The sequence below is a fragment of the Notamacropus eugenii genome, chromosome 3 (genome assembly GCF_028372415.1).
Source record: "Notamacropus eugenii isolate mMacEug1 chromosome 3, mMacEug1.pri_v2, whole genome shotgun sequence".
NCBI classification, from domain to species: Eukaryota; Metazoa; Chordata; class Mammalia; order Diprotodontia; family Macropodidae; genus Notamacropus; species Notamacropus eugenii.
This window is the reverse complement of record NC_092874.1, coordinates 55,323,804-55,346,135: the sequence shown is the minus strand read 5'-3', so window position 1 is coordinate 55,346,135 and position 22,332 is coordinate 55,323,804. Positions and strand designations below refer to the sequence as shown.

Sequence of the window (22,332 nt, the reverse complement as noted above, 5' to 3'; positions counted from 1 at the left end):
CTTTTGTAAACAGTCAAGACTTCTATTTTACATCAATAATATAATTACTGATTATTTCCAGTCTCTATTAGCACAGCCCAAACTGTAGACATAATAACATTATCAATACAAGTATAATAAAAACTTATCTGATACAAATAAGAAATATAGCTAATTACGTGGTCATTTCCTCCTCCAGAAGTTCAAAATGATTGACACCTCCACAAAAAAAAAAAAGAAAAAGAAAAAAGAAATATTTAAGTTAGATTAAAATGACACACAGGGCTCTGTTTAGAATATACAGTTTGTTTTAATATCACTATATTCATACGTCAAAGCTATACCTACTCTACTTTAAAACTTAAGTATTAGGACCACAAAACGGGCAGTCTTTGTTGTATGCACTGTCCATATTACACACATAAATTATAACAGGATGATGGATAGATTATAATTCTATTTAGAAAGAGAAAAAACTCTTCTTTAAGACTCATGTCTGTATAAATAATTTATACCAATATATTAAAACATCAAATTGCATACCTAGCATTTATTAGACTCCAGGCTTTGAATCATTACTTCATGTTACATATAAATTGATTTTTTTTAAACCTCAATACATTTGGGTTTGGGTTTTGGGTTCTTTTACTTTTGGGATGAATCTGTGATATTGACGGTATAGGTGAGGAAACTCCCATTGTGGATAATTAACTTTTCTGCCACTTAAAGTTCTAGAGTTGGGTGGGTCATCCAGAGGTTAACTGCATTCATTTATCCAGTTTTATTACATAAAACCAAAGAGCTACCTAGGAGCAGGGTGTAAGATAAAGAGCAAGGTCAAAAGATCAGGTCAAGCCCTGTCTCAGACATTTATTAGTTAAGAGGGCTTGGACAAGATACAACCCCTCTGTGCTTCAGTTTCCTTATCTATAAAACAAGATAATATTTGGACCATAGAGAGCTCACATGGTTGTGAAGAAGCAATACACGTGGTTGTAACTAGCAACTACACAAACGTGAGTTTTAACAACCCTGAAAGGAAAGGTCATTCTTGATATCGTAGACATAACTTTTTAACTCTGAACTTTAGAAAAAACGTTGAACTTTTAACTCTGAGGAGCGCTCAAGTTCCTAATAAGCTGAGGTTACAGAAGAGGATTGAGGATAATGGACAGGATAAGGATAATGGATAAGGATAAATGGAAAGGAGGGTTAAAAAAGTTATTGTGGCTTTATTTTTGTTTTTCAGTCATTTTTCAATTGTTTTGGACTCTTCACGACCCCTTTGGGGTTTTCTTAGCAAAGATACTGGAGTGGTTTTGTCACTGCCTTCTCCAGCTCATTTTACAGACAAGGAAATTGAGGCAAGCAGGGATGAGTGACTTGCCCAGGGTCACACAACTAGTAAGTGTCTGAGGCCAGGTTTGAACTCAGATCATCCAGGCACTCTATCCACTGAAGCACGAAGCTGCCCCTGGCAAAGCATGAGGTCCTACTACATATCTCTATATGCTGTGTTTGCGTCAAGAGCTGAAATAGCCTCCTGACTGCCACAAGTCTTTCTTTCTGCCACAAGTCACCTGGCCAAAACCCGGGCAGGAGTCTCTTCTTGTTTCTTCAGTATGTTATCTACAGTTGAATAAAAGTAGGAATTTCTAGTTCTTTAATAGCTATGGCAATAGCTACTGGCAAAGTGCAGAATCAAGGACATCTCAAAGCCATTTTCACCTGGCCTTTGCTTTCAATAACATAACTTTATAACTGTCAGGATCAGGAATTTTCCCCCTTCCTTCATCTGATGACAGGAATCAAAGCAAAAATCTTTTATCCCTATTATTTTACCTGCCAAGGCCAAAAAGCTTGAAGTTTGTGGCCTTGCTTCAGCACTAGTTATTTTTTTACAGTAATATATCTCAATTTATACACAAGGTGAAAAGTCTGGACCTAACAGACATCCTTTCTTATAATCAATTTTTTTCCTGTTCACTGATTGATGTATATATATATATATATATATACATATATATATATATATATATGTACACACACACATCTACACACGCACATATGTGTATATATATACGTATATATGTATGTATATGTGTATATATACACACATATATAGACACACACACACATATACTCTCTCTGGAATGCTTGCTCCAGAATTAACAAATTTGCTTTTATCTTTTCTACATTGAATTTTTATTTTTATCAGTTACATGTAAACAAAAAATTTAGACTTTCATTTTAAAAAAATTTTAAGTTCCAAATTCTCTCCCTCCATACTTCCTCTTCTCGCTTCTTGAGAAGGCAAGCAACTTGATATAGATTATACATGTGTACTCGTGCAATACATTTCCATATTAGCCAAGTTAAACTTGCCTTAATCTTAAAGATTTTCCACTTTCATTTCCTCCATCATCGATACCTGGCTCTCTCTCTTGGTAGCACCATATCCCTGGCTACCCTTTTCAAGTACTACTTGCATGTTAATTTTTTAGTTCCCTCAGCCCTAGTAGTAGTAGTGGGGAAGGATCAGAATACTCTTTGCTGTCCCTCCATTGCCACTCTCAGACAATCTTACCACCATGGTTAGCAATCTCTCCTCCTTTGAGGTCCAGCTACTTAAATTTATCACCCATCTCAGGACCTATTAACCATTATCTATTGATTCCATAGGGTAGTCTCCTTCCTTACTCATTGAATTCAAAACTGGCTCATTCTCTCTGTCCATCCTAATTCCTTCCTCATCCTAGGAGATTTCAGCATCAGTAAGTACTGCTGTCTCCTGAATACCACAATCTTCCAGTTCCTGAGCCTCCTCAGATCACAGACCTGCTCCTCCACACCACCTCAGATGCACACATAACACCTTGATCTAGTTAAATTGTTCTACTTATCCTTAAAAACCCCTCGCTTGATCTAACCATTCCTTCTAGCTACCATCCTTTTTCTCTCTTCCCCTTCCTGGACAAACTCCATGAAAGGTCATCTATATTGAGTGCTTCTACTTCCTCTTCTCGTACTCTCTTCTAAACCCTCTACAAGTTACCAATGATCTTTAAATTACTATTAGTAATAGCCGTTTCTCAATCTTCATCCTTCTTGACCTCCCAGAAGTTATTTTTTTGTATGATTGATTATCCTATCATCCTGGATAGTCTCTCCTTTTTATTTTGTTTTCATAACATTACTATCTCCTGGTTTTCCTCCTATTGGCTTGACCACTTCTTCTCAGTCTAGTTCTTTATCCAGTTCATATCCATTAATCGTGGCTGACCCCTAAGGCTCTGTCCCAGGTGCTCTTTTCTTCTCTTTGTATACTACACCTCATTTGGTGATCTCATGAGCTCCCATGGGTTGAACTATCATCTCAGACAAGTTCCTTGACTCTCTGCCCTGAGCTCCAGTCTCACATTAACAACTGTTTTTTAGATATTTCAAAAGGGGTGATCTGTAAGCATTTCTAATCCATCCTGTCCAAAATAAACTCATTATCTTTCTCTTTCAAATCCTCCCCTCTTCCCAACTTTTCTATTACTGTTGACTTGTCCTGTTACTCAGGCTCACAACCTTGATGCCATCTTTGACTTCTCATTCACACCCATCCCATGTAGCTGACATGTTGGATACTCTCACCATATCTCTTATATATGTTCTCTTTTCTCCACATAAACAGATATCTTCCTGGTGATGGTCCTCAACACCTCATGCTTGGACTATTACTATAGTCTTCTGACTGGGCTCCCAACCTAAGTCTCTGTCCACTCCAAACCATCCTCTACTTGACTGCCAACGTGATCTTCTTGAAGTATAGCTCTGATCATGTCATATACCCTACTCAAGCCATATAGGCTCCTCATTACCTCTAGGATCAGAAAGAAAGTCATCTCATTGGCATTTAAAAGCCTTCAGAGCCTAGTTACTTCCTACTTTTCCACCCTTCTTATAATTTATTCCTTTCTATGTACTCTGTGACCCAGCTACACTGGGCTACTTGCTATTTCTTGCACAAGACCTTCCATCTCCTAACTCCATGTCTCTTTACAGGTTGTTCCACATGCCTAGAATTCTTTTCTTTCTCATCAGTGTTTCCTGGTTTTCTTGGCTTTCTTCAAGACCCACCTCCCTAAAAGGTCTTTCTCCTGCCTGCCACACCCCAATGCCATCCACTACTACTGACTTGCTTTTGAAATTAACTTTCATTTATCTCACACACATACGCACACACACACATACACACACACACACACATTTAATGTGATTTCCTGGAAGGCAGAGACTCTATTTTTGCCTTTCGTTATAGCCCAGCACTTAGCACAATGCCTGGCACAGAGTATTTAAAAATGCTTATTGGATGACGGCCACTTTGATCCTTTAAAGGGAGGGTAAAGTCATGCTTGGAATACTGTAATGGTTGGAGAAAGGTAGACATCACCTCTTTGGCATCACCATTCTCTGTCAGGTGACTTCTCACTTCTAACACTGGGGCAGAGGTCCTGGCTGTGGAAATTCTGACACCCCCAAATTTGGATCTATTTCCTACAATTTCAGTCTCTATCAAACAACATTACCGAGATCTCTCCAAAGTGCCAAGGCTCAAAAATCTCAGTTATCTACAATTACTACTTTACTCCTATATTCAGCCTGTCCCCATAACCTATTTACTTTTTAAAAAAATAATTCATTCATCCATCTGTTTTACCTTCCTCCCCTGTGTGACCTCCTGGGCATGTCACTAAATACCTCTGTGCCTCAGGCAATTCCATGGGACTGATCTACTAAATTACAGATGGGGTTGGGTGTGCACTGATAAAGAAACCCATCCTTCCTGAACCACACTAACTGAATCCCAGATTTGTAATGCATTCACCTATCTTCCTCCCTCTTTTCATTTCCACCTCCCGTACCCCACTACCAGTCCCTCTCCACCTTACAGATAGGTTAATAGTTTCCTAGATGAAATCTTCCAATTTCTCACAGTAATCTATCTTGAATTCAGCAGCCTGAATGCATCCTGTTAACAAACTAATTTTGAAACACAGCTTTCATTATGTCTTCCCTCTTGTTCAAAAACCTGCAAAAGTTCATTTTTGTTCCTATTTAATCTAAACTCCTTAATCCATCTTTCAAAACCTTCCATAATCTGATTCACTGCTCATAGAAGCTTATTTCTCCTTACTCCCTTTTCATGCCCCTTTCATGCTAATAAGGCTGATTTCCCTCTTTCCCACAAATGCCTCATGCTCATTCCTGCCCTCATGTCTCTCATACTGTCTGTAATGTCTTCTTTCCAATTCTTTTCCAGACTAAATCCTGCTTAGCTCTTCTTATTTCTTCCATTAAACAGTTAATAAGTGCTAACTTTTCCTGTACTATTGATCAACTACACATACACTTTCTAACTTAATTACATACTTTCTTCCATTTCTTCTATATGGTTAGAGGTCTGTCTAGAAATAGAAGGAATTTTAGAAACCATCCAGTCCAATCCCCTTCATTTTAAAAATAAGGAAACTGAGGCCCAGAGAGGATAAATAATTTTCCCAACGCAATACAAACATTGTATCTCTTGTCTCTCAAGTAGATTTGAGGTTCCCCGAGTAGAGGACTCACATCTTCTAATTCAGTATCCTTTATGGAACCATGCTTAATAAACACCTGGCTGTTTTATTTTGAAAATAGGTGATATAATGGATAAAATACTAGACTTGCAGTCAGGAAGAACTAGTCTAAGGCACTTAGTAGTTGTGTGACCATGGGTAATTCAACTTCTCTCTCCCTCAGTTTCCTTAACCATAAAATTGGTATAATAATTGCACCTACCTCCCAAAGTTGTTATGAGGAAAAAATCAAATAATATTTTAAAGTTGCTCTGCAAATCATAAAACCCTACATAAATGCTATTTTATTATATTTCAGTGAAAACAATAACACTGCCAACTCAAGATGATGGGATACTTACTTGAATTATATATGTCTGGAGCAGTGGAATTTGTGTTTCCCATATCTGCAAAGCTATCCGTCATTTCTCCAAAAATTAGCATCGTGAGAGGGAGTCCTGCTCCATGTACAATAGCTGCAACTGTTCCCAGCACCATATATAACCTATCCAGCCAATCAGAATATCTGAACTGGAGGGGGGAACATATAAAAGAGTAAAATTAATTAATATAGTTACAAAGATGAAGCCTTAAGTCTTCCACTGAATTTTAAAACTGTCCTTCAAGTTTAATTTACTTGCTCATCACTTTTTATTATACTGTGTTATAGAAATGCTTGTTTTATTCCATAAATGAAAAATAAGATAAATTTTAAAACATTTAATTTACTTGCTCATCTTTCCTCATAGGGCTCAAACACAGAAAGAGAGACATAGGATTTAAAACGATTGCATCAGCAGTATTTCTTTTTTGAAGAAATATTCCTTTAAAAAAGTATAAACATTATTTTATGCATTTATTTTGAATGTTCAAAGAAGCAAAAAAATTGGTTTAGTTCCTCTAACAAAGACATAGTTTATTCTAGGCATCTGACTTTAGCTATAAAATGACAGGGCTCATTGAAGAAATCTTTTTAGTATAAATTAGACCTTGACTGAAAAATTAAAATATAGTTGTTAGAATGACCTTTTCCATATCAGAAAGGGAATAATACCCTGTGTATATGCTATTTGTGTCTCCACAATCTCTCCTCATTACAGAGGAGTCACATGGAAGAAAGAAAGGGAAGAATGAGAGATGGGATTATGAACTAAGTTGGAAGGTTTAGGAAGCAATTTATATCTTTTCTTGGATACACCTTAAGTAGTTAAAAAGATCAAAAGGACAGAGAGAAAGACCAGGGAAGCAGAGTGGGTTGTTGTGAAGCTAAGGATGAATTCAGAAACTTTATGACATCCTAATCAGGTGACTGCTAGGCTTTGATGCAGATAGCAGCAGGTTGTCAGGGCAAAAGGAGATCTCAAAGGTCTGTTTAAATAGCAGCTCCATGACTTAGTAAGACAAACTGGTTATTAGGAAGTCAGGATTCAGGGAAAGAGATAAAGTAGCAAGGAATCCAAAGCCCAGGGACAAAATTTAGGCAACCAACATAAGGTACTACTGTACAACAATATGGTAGCAATTCTGATGTTCCTTTACTTATTATGTGTTTCCTGGTATGATGTGAACCAGCTGCCAAATCAAATTAGCCTGAGGGGACACCTGACTAAAGTACAGAAAAAACAGGGAGAAGTGAGGGACATTTCTTAAAGCAAGATGAGAAAATGAGAGTTAAACAGAGGTCTGAGGGTTTTTTGGGTGAAAGGATAGTTGAAATTAATTGAGAGAAGGGTACTTAGAGTGTATAACTAGGCATCATTTTTAGTTTTTAAAGTTCTACTTGTTCACCTGCCTCAAAATAGTACTTCAAGTTATACAGCTCTATCAGTTTCCTTATCTGTAAAATTGGTATAAATGCACCTACCTCCCAAGGAGGTTAGAAGGATAAGATGAAATTATATCCATAACGCACTACATAAATGCTACTATTATCAGATTTCAGTTAAAACAATACGAATCCTGTGATGGAAAGCCATCTGAATTTCACGTACAGGATACTGAAGAAAGATATCTTCATAAGAGCAAGCCTGAAAAACTCAACTCTATGAAATGGCAGAAAAATACAGTCTAAAACCCATGGTACTCCCTCTAGCCTGATTTGCTTAGACACTGTTTAAACTAAAAATAAATCTTATTTCATTTCACAGGTATGAGTCACCAGTCACAAGCTTTATCCTCGTCCCTTTGTCTTTCCATTGGTTTACATAACGTCAAAGGGGATTCAGATGGCAAAGCTCTGGGGAAAGTAGTCAGTCAATAAACAGCAGACAGACTAAAGAGCTACAAAACGACTTTTGCATATTCTGCTTTGGATAAGGTGTTCTCAAATGGAAAATACAAACTTTGACTCTTAAATAAATATTTTATCTACCGCCACTGAGAGAAGAGAAATGAGAAAGAAATCATTTGCTCCCTTAACTTCTCTTGACTTAGGGATCACAACAAATCAATGATTCATCAAACCCATACTGAGTGCCTATTCTACGCCAAGCCCGGTGCCAAGCAGTCTTCCTACAATGTGACACGAACTAATTGGTGAAAAGAAGGAATATGCCAGCTAAACTCCATCTCTTCTCAGAAGAAGATCAAATTCTGTGCATCGAATGGCTAAAAATAAAGCATGATCAAGTTTTCTAAGTTAATGAGGACCAATGGGCATTCTTTAAATGTTCCTGTTTGCATGTGCTTTATGTTCACTGCATCAAAAAGCCTCAGAACCTTGTAGAGCTTTCTGGATTAAGCCTAAAACCACTTAGCCAAACTCACAAGAAAAAACAAAAAACAAATGAAGAACACCAATTTTTCATTCTTCAGTGTCTGTACATTGTTACAATTTTTGTTGTATAGTCACGTCAGACTCTTCATGACCCCATATGGGGTCTTCTTGGCAAAGATAGTTAAGTAATTTGCCATTTCCCTCTCCAGTAGATTAAGGAAAGCAGAGGTTAAGTGACTTGCTCAGGGTCACATAGCTAGTGAGTAATCTGAAGCTAAATTTGAACTCAGATCTCCCAGATTCCAGACCCAGCACTCTATTCACTGAGCCACCTAGCTGCCACAAGACAGTTGCACAGATGAACAATCTGTGATACTTAGCCATCAGTGCAAGTGAAGTCAGGCCCAGAATTGTACAGGAAGACAAAAGGGTACTACTTTGGGGAAACTGCAAAGGCTAGTGCTTTTGTGTTTTGATTTTAAACATAAAATTTTCTTCCTGAAGCAAAGCCTCTCATTTTAAAATATCATTATTCTTTACCATTTAGTCATCTCAGTTATATATGATACTTCATGACCCCCATTTGGGAGTGGTTTGTCACTTCCTTCTCTGGCTCATTTTACAGAGGAGGAAACTGAGGCAAGAAAGTATAAGTGACTTGCCCAAAGTCACACAGCTAATAAGTGTCTGAGGTCAGATTTGAGGCTCATTAAGGGGAATCTTCCTTGACTCCAGGCCCAGCACTCTATCCATTGAGCCACCTAGCTGTCCCTATTAGTGATAGAACCATGATTCTACCAGCATTTCAATAGAGTGATGAGTCATGAAGTACTACATTCTTCAAAGAAATGAAAATGAGTATCAGCCAGAGCAGGACAGAGAGTTGTGTGCTGGGTATGAGTAGGTTGCGACACACTAGATGAAAATAATCACAAAGAAGAACAAGAGTAAGATATTTAATTAAAGAAATGCGTGAGCAAAGAAAAAAACATGGGCTGATGCTTTAGTGAGTAGGATAGATAACTGAGGAGTATCACTCCACAGGCCAAAGCAAAGTAGGTCCTCAGCACCTTGGACAGTTGTTCATGGAAAGTGGAGACAAAAATCGCACAAGATGAATAAATTTGATGGATCATAAATTTAGACCTGAAAGGGATGTTAGAGGTCACTTAGTCTGATCATCTGGTCTCACAGATGAGGAAATGAAGGCCCAAAATTGCCACAATCATATAGGTAGTGATGAAGGCAGGATTCGAACTTGGGGCCTCAAACCTCAAAGTCATACTTTTTCCACTGTACCATGCTTACCTGTATGTGGTAAAATTTGCATTAGAAGGAGAATTCATGTCAATGAGATCACAGATCCATCTGGGCACTGAGTATCAATAAAACTGTATTATCTTTCTTTAATTACAGTAATTAATTAATTCAATTAGAATAGCCCTAAGAGCACGTTTAAACATCTTCTGATGACCTGCAAGCCCTTGATGAAGTGAGATCATATCTAACAACAATCTTTCCACACACACCCTGAGCACTCAGTAAATACATGATCATCATTATTATGATGATGGAAGAAGACAGGGTGTCAATATGGTCACTGTAAAGTACACAACACAGTCAGGAATAGAAAGTCCATATAAAGCATGTTTACCTACAAGAAGTAGGTAGAAAGTGACTTAGGGGGAAAAAAGCCAAGCCAAAGTATTACTTTCTATGAGGTAGCTAGATGGCACTATGGATAAAACACTTGACCTGGTATCAGGAAAACCTAAGTTCAAATCTGGTCTTAGATACCTACTTCATCATGTGACCCTGTTCAATTTCTGTCTGCCTCAGTTTCTTATCTGTAAGATGGGGACAGTATAGAACCTACCTCTCAGGGCTGTCATGAGGATAAAATGAAATATTGGAAAGGCAATGAACAAACCTTAAAATGCTATATAAATAATAGTTATTACTATTCCTTAATTATTTACAATTATTATTGCTTAAGTATTATGGAAATCTGACCCAGTAAGACTAACAATTTATCTAATCAAAATATATCTATTTTATGTGCTTTTATTTTATTTTATAATTATCTTTCTGAAGGGAAAATTTAAAATTCCCCCAAGACATCTCCAAGCTAAGGGAAAAATCAATTTTCTCCTTCTTTACTAATTCACCACCAATATTGTCTAGGTAAAAAAAAAATCCAAAAATCATATTGGCACTTAGTTAACAAAGTAAGGTTATCTTGATCTTTCATGAAGACTGTTATTACTAATAATAGCATTGGGGAAAATATTAGCCTCCCACCCAGAAACTTTGTTAATAAGGTTTTGTTTTGTGTGCAGGTTTTCACAAAGTTCTACATGAATTATTCAGGCAAAGACAAAAGTGAAAGCAATGAACCCAGGACTATTCCTTTCCCAGGAACTTAGAGTTGGTTGCCTCAAATGACCTCATCATTCCAACCTGGAGTGATCTTTGCTTTTTGATCCTTTTAAAATTTATGTGAATTTGGCATGTCTATTGTTACCATTCATTGGCCAAAGGATATGAACAGGTAGTTTTCTAGGAAGAAATTCAAGTTATCAGCAACTACCTGAAAAAATGCTCTAAATCACTAATAATTAGAGATAGGTAAGTTAGAACAACTTCCTTCCGATTAGCAAAGATGATAAAAGAGGAAAATGATAATTGTTTGAAGGGTTGTGTGAAACTGGACACACTTGTGAACTGGTCCAGCCATTCTGGAAAGTAATTTGGAACTACGCCTCCAAAGTTTGTAAGCTGTACATAACCTTTGACTCAGTTATATTACTATTAGACCTATACTCAAAAAAGGTTTCCTTAATGCAAAAGAATCTATTTGTTAAAAATATTTATAGCAGCTCTTTTCCTAGTACCCCACAAAGTGGAAACCAAGGATGTTGGAGAATGGCTAAACAAATTATGGTATATGAATGCAACATTGTTGAGTTATAAGAAATGATAAAATGAACATTTTCTGAAGAAACTAGGAAGAGCTTTTATGAACTAATGCAAAGTGAAATTAGCAAAGCTAGGAGAAAAATAATTTATACAATGACAATAACATCATATTATTTGAAAGACTCTAAAACTCTGATCAGTTCAATGATAAATCACAAGTCCAGAAGGTTGAAGATAAAGCATATCTGCCTTGTGCCAGAGAGATGATGAGCTTAAAATTCAGAGGGACAAATATATTTTGGAACATTGCGTAAGTGGGAATTTGTTTTGCTGAACAACGCATGGTTATCACGAGAATTTTATTTTTTTGTTTTTGTTTCGCTGTTGTTTCATCTGGGGGAGAACAGTGGAAGGGACAATTATAAATGCATATATAAATATGTTTATGTATAAACACATATAAATAAATTTATAGATACATTCTTACCATTTATTGAATAAATAATTATATGTATTATGTAACTGATAAAATCCTGTGTTTTCACCTGTTTTATTCTGAGTATAATATAAAAGAAGAAAATTCAGCCTCCAGATTAGAAATTAAAACTTTTAAAGAAACCAATATGTCAAAAAGGTTTTTTTTATAGAGACTGAAATATAATAACTCTACAAATATGCCTGAAGAATTTCAGAGTGAAGCAGACAAGTGATTTTATACTGTCATCTTCCCACAGATTCTAAAGGGACAGAAATACAAAAGAGACACTGAAGCATCAACCTGTCTATCATAGGATAATTGCAATATCAACAGGGGAAAGTACTAAATTCCAGGGTTCAATTAATTTGGCTATTATCTCCTAACCTCCAGTTACCTGTACACACATTTAGTGCGCTGCCCTTAACGAAGAGCATATATTACTTCTGAGTTCTTCATTTAAGTTGTGAGACATGCTGCTGCCATGAGAAGTCTTCCCTATGTGACGGATTAGGGTCTAAATTATGGTTCCTATTCCTTATCTAAGCCTTTGGTATCCCAAATATAACAAGGATCGAGGTAGGAAGCATGCCAACAACACTCGTAAAATTCCTAATCGCATCCTAAGGAGATCATGGGCTCATAGATTTAAAGATGGAAAGGCTCTTATTTCATATTGTCTCACCTCCTCATTTTATAGATGAGGAAATAGGTGATAGACAAGAAATAGGAAATAAATCATTTGCAAGAGGGAATCCAGTAAATGGCAGTTAGGATTTGAACTCAGGTCCTGTAACTCTAAGTTTATCATTCTTTGGACTGAACCATGCTACCTCCTAAAACAAGATAAATTGTTATTCTTTATTAACCCTACAAGCTCCCTGAAGTAATTGGAATAAAGAAGTTGTTACATGGCCTTTGCAAATCCCAGATGTTCTTGGCTGTTAACTTTGTTAATGGACGGAAGCAACAATGAGGTCCAAATAGTGAATAATTATGGATTCTTCTCATTAGTATGAATAACAAGGACTTGGACTCCAACCTAGCAAAGTCTCAAAGCTGTTGCACAAAAAGGAAACCCTACCATCACTCTGCCTCCATGAGACTTTCTTTCTTTCTTCCCAAGCCCCTTGCTTGGATAGATCCAGCTAAAGATTGAAGACCTAGAATCAGTAGAGCCAGTGGAGACCACCTGGTCTCATCTTCTCATTTCACCAATGAGGAAAAGATTCAGAGAGATGAAGGACCATACAGGCAGTAAGCAGCAGAGCTGGCATGAGTAATGATGCACAGAATTAAGAAAGAAAGCAGACCTAACTGAATCACAAGAAATCAGTAGATTTCACAGTGGTTAGAGTGCTTCTGGCCTTAAGACATAAAAATAGCCCCTTAATTAGCATAATGGCCAATAAGGTTATGAAGATCTTGTCTCCCCCTTGCTTAATGACGTACTGTGGTTTCCTATCACTTCCAGGATCAAATATAAAATCATCTGTTTGGCTCTTAAAGTTCTCCATAACATGGCCCTATTCTCTCTTTCCAGTCTGGTACCTTACTCCAATCTGCACACTCCATGAGCCAGCGACACTGGCTTCCTTGATGTTCCTTATACAAGATACTTCATATCCCAAACCCTTTGCAATCTCACTGACTGTTCCCTGTGCCTGGAATTCTCTCTCTCCTCATTTAAGCCTCCTGGCTTTCTTCAAATCTCAACTAAGATCCTACTTTCTGCAAGAAGCTCTTCCCAATCCCCTTAATTCCAGTGTTTCCCCTCGATATCATGTCCAATTTATTCTGTTTGTACATAGATGTTTACATGTTGTCTCTCCTATTAGACCATGAGCTCCTAAAGGTAGGAACTGCTTTTTGCTTTTCCTTCTATCCCCAGAATAACAAACTATCTAGCACATAGTAGGTACTTAATAAAAGCTTGTTGATATAACTTGACAAATTAGATAATATGTGAGGTACTGAGCAAACCTTAAAAGGCAATAGAACTGTTAGCTATGATTACGACTTCGGTCTCATTACTTTATATTCTGTAATTTTTATACATCTTCCCAGAGGTTAAATAAAATCAATACAATTCAACAAACATTTATTAAGTACCTAAAATATGCGAATCACACACAGTCCTCTAGCTACTGGTAAGACAGAAACAATAAAAGTTTGCCTTCCCTTCTGATCCTGTACTTACAACCTCTCCCAACACAATATGATCTCTAGCTAAATGCCAACAGAAGCATGCAAAGAAGAAAATCTATTTGGAAATGTGTTTTCTAATGTGAATCACAAAAAGACCAATAACTCACCATCGCAAATGTACCAACAGTTGGCTGTTTTTCTTTTTTCTTGCTTTTTTTGCTGGATAAAAAAAAAAAACAAAAACAGGACCGGAGAAGACATTGGTCATTTTACACTTATGGAAGAAAACTTAATTACTCAAGTAGCCTGCTCATGGCAGAAAATTAAATTTGTGGCTCAACTACATTAAAAAACCCATTGACTTCTTCACCAGCAGTTGATGCAAAAATAGTTGTTTCTAGTTTATTTAAAAGAAAATACGCAGAATTCCTGGTAGATTTGTCATGTACATTCACCATAGAAGATTTCCCACATATCCTCCATGAAAGTTAACATTCTATGTCATATCACCAAAATGGGTGGAGCCTCAAAAATGTTTACTACTATACAGATATGTTTAAAATACATTGGAAGTTTATTTTAACCGAATAAAATCAACTTAAAAAGACAGAATTAGCTAGTAAATCATTCACGCAGGAAATAAAAGCATCATGCCTTAAAATTTTAATTTTGTAAAAATATGAAACAAAGATCATTAAATAATAACAGCAAAAACCATAACTTCACATTTATTTAGCCCTTCGAGGTTAACAAAGTACTTTTCTCACAATTCTGTGAGATAGATCATGTAGGCATTATTATCTCCTTGTGATGGAAACTGAGGTTTTGAAAAACAAAGTGATTTGTTCATTGTACAAATTAGCAAGTATCTGAAGCAGGAATCAAACTCAAGTGTACTGATTCCAAGTCCAGTGTACTTTCCATGACATTTGACTATTTATCACTGAAAGTATCTAACACAATACCACTCTCCCTCACCCCCATTTCAATGAAAAGCCCAACAATCTCAGAATAGTATAATTAGAGAGATGACAGGAGAGGTAAAAGGGGGAGAGTGGAACATCCAATTTTCTGTCTACTCTGATTGTCAAATGCCCTGCTAATGTCTCAAAAGGAATCATATTACAATAATGACTTAAGCTTAAATGGGAGAAAGAAGCCAGGAAAAAAACAAACCACTTAAATAATTTAGGCTTAAAATGATTTCTCCCATTTGGGAACTTAGATGACCCCAGCTTATGTTTTCTGAATATTTACGTCAATTACTTCTTCTTTCCTTGACTAATAGGGTCCTCACAGATATGAGACGTGATAGGTGTGTCACACAGGTCTGTCTATCCCAAGTACAAAACAAATTAAATTGATCTATATGGACGGAGCTGACCAGTAACTAGCTATTCGACAAGAGGCAAGTCATAAACTCTCCGCCTCAGGTTCATCATCTGTAAAATGGGGATAATCTAGTGCCTACCTCATAGAGTCACAATGAGGCTCAAATGAGATCAGCTATCATTAATAATTACTTAATATACTCCTGAAACCCAAAGTAGACAATTATACCCACAGAAGTTATTACTAAGAAAAGGACAGGTCTATAAACACTTAAAGACTTTTTTCCCCAAAAGCACATAAGCAAACAGTAAGAGGAGAAAGATACTACCAAAAGAATTATTTCATCTTTATTTCCCTGACTAGGAAATAATATAATTACCTTCAGAAAAGACTAACTTGCATCACTAATTTTTTGAAAGATGTTAATGTTTACAAAATAGAATTAACAGTGTGTGTATGACATATCTGACAAAAGGTTATATGACTCAGCCGGAAGACTTCTATAGGGAGGGAGCCTGATAATGGGAACAGACATAGAATGTTTGCCATCCTTGATGGCTTACTTCAGACATCATATCCAGAAAGCCTACTCTAACCTGTCCTGATAATGTGATCTCCCCTTCTCTAAAATCTCATAGCAATTTGGGGGTGCCACTGTTGGGGCATGTAGCACATATTATCTTAAGTTCTAATTAATGTAATATATATGCATATATTTGTCTTGTCTTTTACTTTATAGCCTCAAAAAGTGTCATATCATTACTTGCTCCAAAATCTGCCCCCTTTCCCAGCACACTCCCTTGCACATGAGAGTAGGGTGGAGGGAGAGAACACTATAAAAATGCTAAATGAATGAATATTCAATAATAATAATGAAGACACCCAGAAAGTCTTCATAAAACTAAATTTTAAAACATTTTAAATAGATAGATGGCATCAACAAAAGATAAAAAGGATTTTAGTTACTTATCTTTGTTCTGAGTCAGCACTTTTAACTCAAAGCAACTGATTACAGCTTAAAAAAGAAAGGATGTAGACTATGAAAGAACCTGATAGAAGATTAAGACGCTTATTTGTAGGCTACTTCAATTCTGGGGTTCCAACCACATTCTCCCTTAAAATTTCCTAGGTTGAATTTTATTAAATCTGACTACAGCTAGCTTTCTAGAAACATCTGTTTTAAATATGTTAATAAAAGCTTTTTAAAATTAAGTAAAGCACTTCATATCACAATGATTGGAGTATAAATTCCTTGAGCACCTTTCTTTGTATCCCCAGAACTTAGTACAGTTCCTGGCATATAATATACACTTAATAAAGTAATTTATTTACATCAGACATTTTTCTGAAAATTATAATAAAATTCTTTTAAATTTAATCACTTTAAAATCACTAGAAGAAAGCACTTTAAAAAGTGTGAATCCTTTTATAAAGTGAAGCCTCTTTCTAAAAAGTGAATGAATCACCTCCCTAACCTACCACTTTATAAATGAATTTTTGCACTGTATACTGGATTTCCTTATAGAACACAGGTATACTAGAAAAAGCTCCAGGATGCTTCAAGAATTTGGGCTATCTAGACAGAAACTTATCACCTTTCACTAACTTTGTGGTGCCCGAATTTCCTGTTCTTAATGAGGTAAGAGATATAAGCTTGCCAAGTGTGGCTTATCTTAGCCTAAGGGTGGGGAACCTTTGACCTTAAAGCCATCTGTGGCTTTCTAAATCCTTAAGTGTGGCCTTTTGACTGAATCCAAATTTTACAGGACAAAATGAAAGTATTTTTCTGAAAAATGTGGATTCACTCGAAAGGTCGCATTTAAGGATTTAGAAGGCCACAGGTGGCCTTAAAGCCCACAGGTTTCCCACCCGTTTTAGCCTAACCATGGAAGTTCCAAACCAGAATTAGGAGCTCATTTGCAACCTTTTGTCATATCCCATCCCTTATTAGCAGTAGAATTTTTTTTCAATATAAACATTTTTTTGGTCAAACTATGTCAATTGAGAATACATTTACAGCATTTTAAAAGGTCGAATCTTTTGATCTTAATTCAATATCCCCATAGACTGGAGGGAGGGGAGATGAGTAATAAAGCTAATTTTTGCATTAGAATTTTATTTTTACCTTTACAATATCTCCTTACTCTTTTTCTCTTGAACTCTAATAATAAACCTTCAGAATGACCTCAAAACATCCTCTCCAGTTCTGCCTCATTTCCTATCCTTCATCTCACTCACCCCTGTTCGACCTTAAAAGCACAAATACACTTAAAGGCAAATTCTGTGCTTTCTCCCTCTTCCTCTTTAAGGATTTCTTCCATAGAAGCCAAAAAAATATTAGTCACCAGTCTAAAATTGCGTACCATAGTTTTCCTTAATTATGTCATGAATTTCTAGGAGCCCGTGACTCTGCATGTTTGTAGAATGGGGCGGTTTTGCTCCTAATCAGACAGGAAACTACAAGTTCAATTCTAAAGCATGATGAGAAAGTTAAGCACGCTACCAAATCCTCAAAGCTGTGGGGGTGTGTGCCTGTGCTCGTTCCCAGAACCATCTGTATCTTACACGAACCTCTTTTCAACCACAGGAAGCTATTTGCAAAGGATGTTGATTGTGGTGGGTTGAGTTTTGTTGGGGTTTCTTTTGGGAACCAGACTCCAATTAATGTTTTTAGACAAGTTTATCGTAAGAATAAAAAAAAACCTACAACCTTTTGCTGTCCGATTTCGAGTCTGTCTTCTCTTCCGTGAGGTTGCCTGCGGATCCATTGCTACCGCCTTCCCAACTCATCTCAACCTTAAAAGACAATACGGTGAGAAAATAAGATTAAAACCGATTCCTTTTTCGCGTTCAACCAACGGGGAGCATCCCCCCTGTGGGAGAGGAACTCGAAGGGATGCTTGCTCCCCAGCAGGGAGTGGGATGCAGAGGGATGCGCCCCCCTCCACCCCTCCCACCCCCCCAAACCCCTCCCCTTCCCGGGACCGGGTCTGACTGCAGTAACCACCCCGGCTCCAGCCTTCCCCCTGGCTCTTCTAAGAGAACTAGGGCGAAAGTCTAGCCCCTTCGTGGGTGCCGCTGAGGGCAGGGGCTGAGTGGTAGGGGCTGAGGGCTGGGATGCCACACGTTCATCACACAACCCTTGAGGAGCACGCTTGGGGCTGGAACCCAGGGCTGCCCCCCTCTCCTCCGCCCAGGCCAGGGCTGCCGTTCACTGAGCGTCCAGGGGGTCCTAATGAGGGGCTGGTATCTCTGGTCCTCAGTTTGCCCACCTGTGAAGGGATCTCTGCCGCTGAAAAAACTGGGAGCCTAGTGTGTCCCAACTTCACCCTGGCCCTCTGAACCACCTCTGGCTGGATGGAAAAGGGGCTGGACTTTGCTCACAGCCGCTTCCCCTCCCCCTCCCCAGCACCCTATTTAGACTCCCCTTTCTCCTCGTTGCCCTCCTTCTCCCCCTCTGTCCCACTTTTCTAGGGCCTTTGAGTGTACTCCGTCCCCGGGAAAGCAGCACTCCGCAGGGACAGAAGAAGCCACGGCTCCGGGGCACGGGAGCACGGCCTCTCCCGGGTTAATATGCCCTGCCCGGGCACAGCCCTCGGCAGATGTGGGAACCGAAGGGCTCCCGAGGCAGATGTGCGCCAGCACGCCGCTGCCACCGCCGTCCTCTCTCCCTGGCCCTTTAAAAGCCCAGGGCTGGAGGGACTGCCCATCCTCTGGCGGGCCGGCTGTGCCACTGAACTCTGCCCCTTCCATCTATCAGCTCCCAGGCTCTCTGATGAATTGCCCACTCCTGGGCCGCGCGCACTCACCTGGGGTCCGCTCTCTTCTGCACACTGTGGACGTTCGATGTTGGAAGAGAAAAGAGAGCCAAAAGTCTGCCCTGGAGACTGATCACTACGGTCTGGGAGGGGAGCCTTGTAGACAGACTGAACAAGTGAGCCCGAGCTTCTGCTGGAGAAACTCTTGAACCTTTGGCAAGCTGTCCACACCCTCTTTAGCCCAGCCAATCAGCCCTACCGCTAAGCAGGTACTTTGGTTGGAAGACTCCAGTTTATTAAGGATTGGTATTAAAAAAAAAAAAAAGATTATAAAAGGCGTATTTTATCATCCCCTTGATCCTCTCGAAAGAGTATCTTATTTTGCCAAACGAGAAGCTGAAATATTTCCTGAGCCTTAGGGCACAGGCAATATTTAGTGAATGCATCTTTATAAAAGACATTATTACTTTGTAAATTTAAATTTTATTTTATTTTAGCTACAGTACATGTGCTGAGGTGTTATGAGTTTGGACTAGGGCAGTTAAAAGCGAAGATCTAGACTTGCCGGCATTCTTAGTCTTTTTTGATGTCATAGACATTCTGGTGCTCTGCAGATGCCTATGAATTAACTCCACTTTCAAAATAATGTTTTAAGTGTTTCAAATAAAATATATAGGATTACAAAGGAAATCACTCCTATTGAAATAAACTGAAAACGTTAAAAATAATGTATCCAAGTTCATTGAACCCCAGGTTAAGAATTTTCCCTCTGGAAGCTTTCCCAGGATTATGATAAGGGAGATGTGGCTAAAGTGCTAGAATGGGAAATGGGAAGTCCTAGGTACAAATCCTGCCTTACATATTTAACAGCTGTCTGGCCATGAGAATGCCACTTGAGCTTTTGAGGCCTGTGCTGCTTCATCTGTTAAGTGGGCATAACCCCCTTCCCCAGCCCCTACCTAACTTCCTATAGCTCTCCCCTTTCCAAAAACTTTTCATTGACTTTTCTTTATGGTTAATTTTCCCTGCCTTTGTTAAATTATTTTTCACCATTTTAGGCTCTGAGCATTTTTTTCAAACTTTCACTGGTAATTTTAAAAATCAAAATACAGCAAATAGTTTTGTTTTCTTCAGAATTCTATACTGCTACCTCTAGCAAGCCTCTTCAAATGAAAAGTTGCTTACTGAGATGCTATCAGGCACATGACAGGAATGAACCTAGCACATTTAAAATTCATCTCAAGTTATCTCCTTTCTTCTAGTTTCTCTCCTTAAATTTCACCCAGAGATTTAAAAACAATGTTCTAGGTGTAATAACCCTAAGGGAATGAATAACAATTTTTCATTGTATCTTCTGGCTTTCGTTTCCACCTCCTCACCAGGGAATCTTCTCCAACTTTCACTTGTTCAGGCTGGTTTTTTTTTTCAGTCATGCCTGACTCTTCATGGTCTTCTTCAGGATGACATGGCAGAACTACTGGAATGATTTGTTGTATCCTCCTCCAGCTCATTTTACAGATGAGGAAAATGAGATAAGCAGGATTAAGTGATTTGCCCAGGGTCACACAGTCTAGTAGGTGTCTGAAGCAAGATTTCAACTCAGGAACTTCCTGACTATCCACTGTACCATCTAATTGCACAACTTTCTTAGGTGACTTTAAACTTGATTTGTAATCTTGACTTCCGCTATCATTCTGCTTCAACATTTCCAATTGGACTTCATAAATCTCCAACTATATCACATATGAATCACTTATCAACAAGGACACATACCATTATGCCCATTGTCAAGTCTCCAGCCCTTTGCTCATGGTGTACCCCTCCCTGAAGTGCTCATTCCACTTCTGCCTTCCCAACTCCTCCTACTTTTCAAGGACTAAGTTCATATTCCACATCTCCCCTTGAGTACTTCAAGTGAATGTTGGTTTTTTCCTTTTCTGAATGATTGAACTCTGGATTCTCTGAACAGCATGGCATTTTGTCATCATAGCTGATATTCACATGGCCCTTTAGGATTAACAGAGTACTTTCCTCCTTACAACCCCATGTGGTGAATTAGTGTAAATATTAAAAGTCACTGACATTAGCTGTATAAGTGATACGTAATGTTTTATGGCATTAATTCATTTGATCATAACAACCCATCCCCTGAACTTCGCTCTTTTCTCTCAAGGGCACCATGGTCTTTTATAAACTCAGTCATTTTCCACTCTTCATTCAGCATATGCCATGCGTGGCCAAGTCTTGCCGATTCTATCTTCATCGCATCTTTCTGGTCTACCCCTTTCTCTCCATTCCTAAGACCTAACCCTAGTGGCAAGAACCCTGTAACCTGACAGGTTTCCCTGTCTCAAGTCTCTTCCCATTTGTAACCATTCTCAACAGGACTATCAGTGATATTCCTGAAGCACAAATCTGACCATATCACTCCCCTACTCATTAAACTATAGTGTTCCCTCTTACCTTGTGTATCAAATATTAGTGACTACTTGGTCCAACCTATACTCATATGCAATCCCCAGTATAACATACCTAATAGGTAGTCATCCAGTCTCTGCCTAAAGCACTCCAAGGAGGAGAAACTTATCCCTTCTTGATGCAGCTCATTCTCCCTTTGTATAATTCTAATTGTTAGGATATTTTTCTTCACATCAAGCCCAAATTAGCTTCATTGCAACTTCTCCATTGTCCCTGATTCTGGCCTTTGGGGACAAACAGCATAATTTCAATCCTTCTTTTACATAAAAGCCCTTCAAATACTTGAACACTTGAAATTGAATCTTGTCCCTATGACTCTTTCTTCCCCCAGGTTAACTAGATCTATTTCCTTCAGTTGTTCCTCATATCTCCCTTTAATTTCTATTCTATTTACTTGAGTATATGTGGTTTTTTCCCAATTAAATTTTAAGGTCCTTTTCTTACTCATCTTTATATCTCCTGACTATCTATTCCTAGCATAAAGTACATAGTTAATAAATGTTCATTGAAAAATGAATTGATTGAAAGACTCCACACTCAGATACTCACTTTTATCCTAATTTCTCATAAATTATTCTTTTCAGAGCCTATCCAAGATAGATACTCAGATATCTAAAAAAGATGGACTCAATTTATGTTATTGTCCAGAAAATAGACATTCTCGTGCATTTGCCTCTTCCTCTTTTCTTGTTAAGTCAATTGTTAGACCAATCACTTTTCAGTGATTGAAGGTGTCAGTGAAGAGATCCCTACAATGACACTACTTAAAAGGACTTTCTCATTATAGAGAATCCCTCTTTCATTGAACATTTGGAAAGAGATGCAAAGGGTAAGGGGGTGTGTCTAAGCAGGCTACAACATGTTTCCATGGTTTGAATTGCATATAAGAAATAGCATGATGGCTCTTGTGGAGGAAATATG

General features: G+C 38.0%; 1 protein-coding gene across 5 annotated transcripts in view; it reads right to left on the bottom strand.

Annotated features, from left to right (window-relative positions):
• ABCB1 (ATP binding cassette subfamily B member 1) overlaps positions 1-22,332 on the bottom strand; it is a 198,381-nt gene that overhangs the window by 68,535 nt on the left and 107,514 nt on the right. For 3 of the 5 annotated variants that reach the window (XM_072651588.1, XM_072651590.1, XM_072651586.1), the window contains 4 exons: positions 17,886-17,971; positions 14,011-14,062; positions 5,948-6,116; positions 159-198 (listed from right to left, as the gene is read on the bottom strand). In XM_072651588.1, the coding sequence (XP_072507689.1) occupies positions 159-198; positions 5,948-6,116; positions 14,011-14,062; positions 17,886-17,965 (341 nt within the window). In that variant the 5' untranslated portion in view covers positions 17,966-17,971. Of the gene's footprint in view, positions 1-158; positions 199-5,947; positions 6,117-14,010; positions 14,063-17,885; positions 17,972-18,447; positions 18,833-18,984; positions 19,202-22,332 lie in introns of those variants that run through there. The other 2 variants (XM_072651587.1, XM_072651589.1) reach the window with 2 other exon arrangements.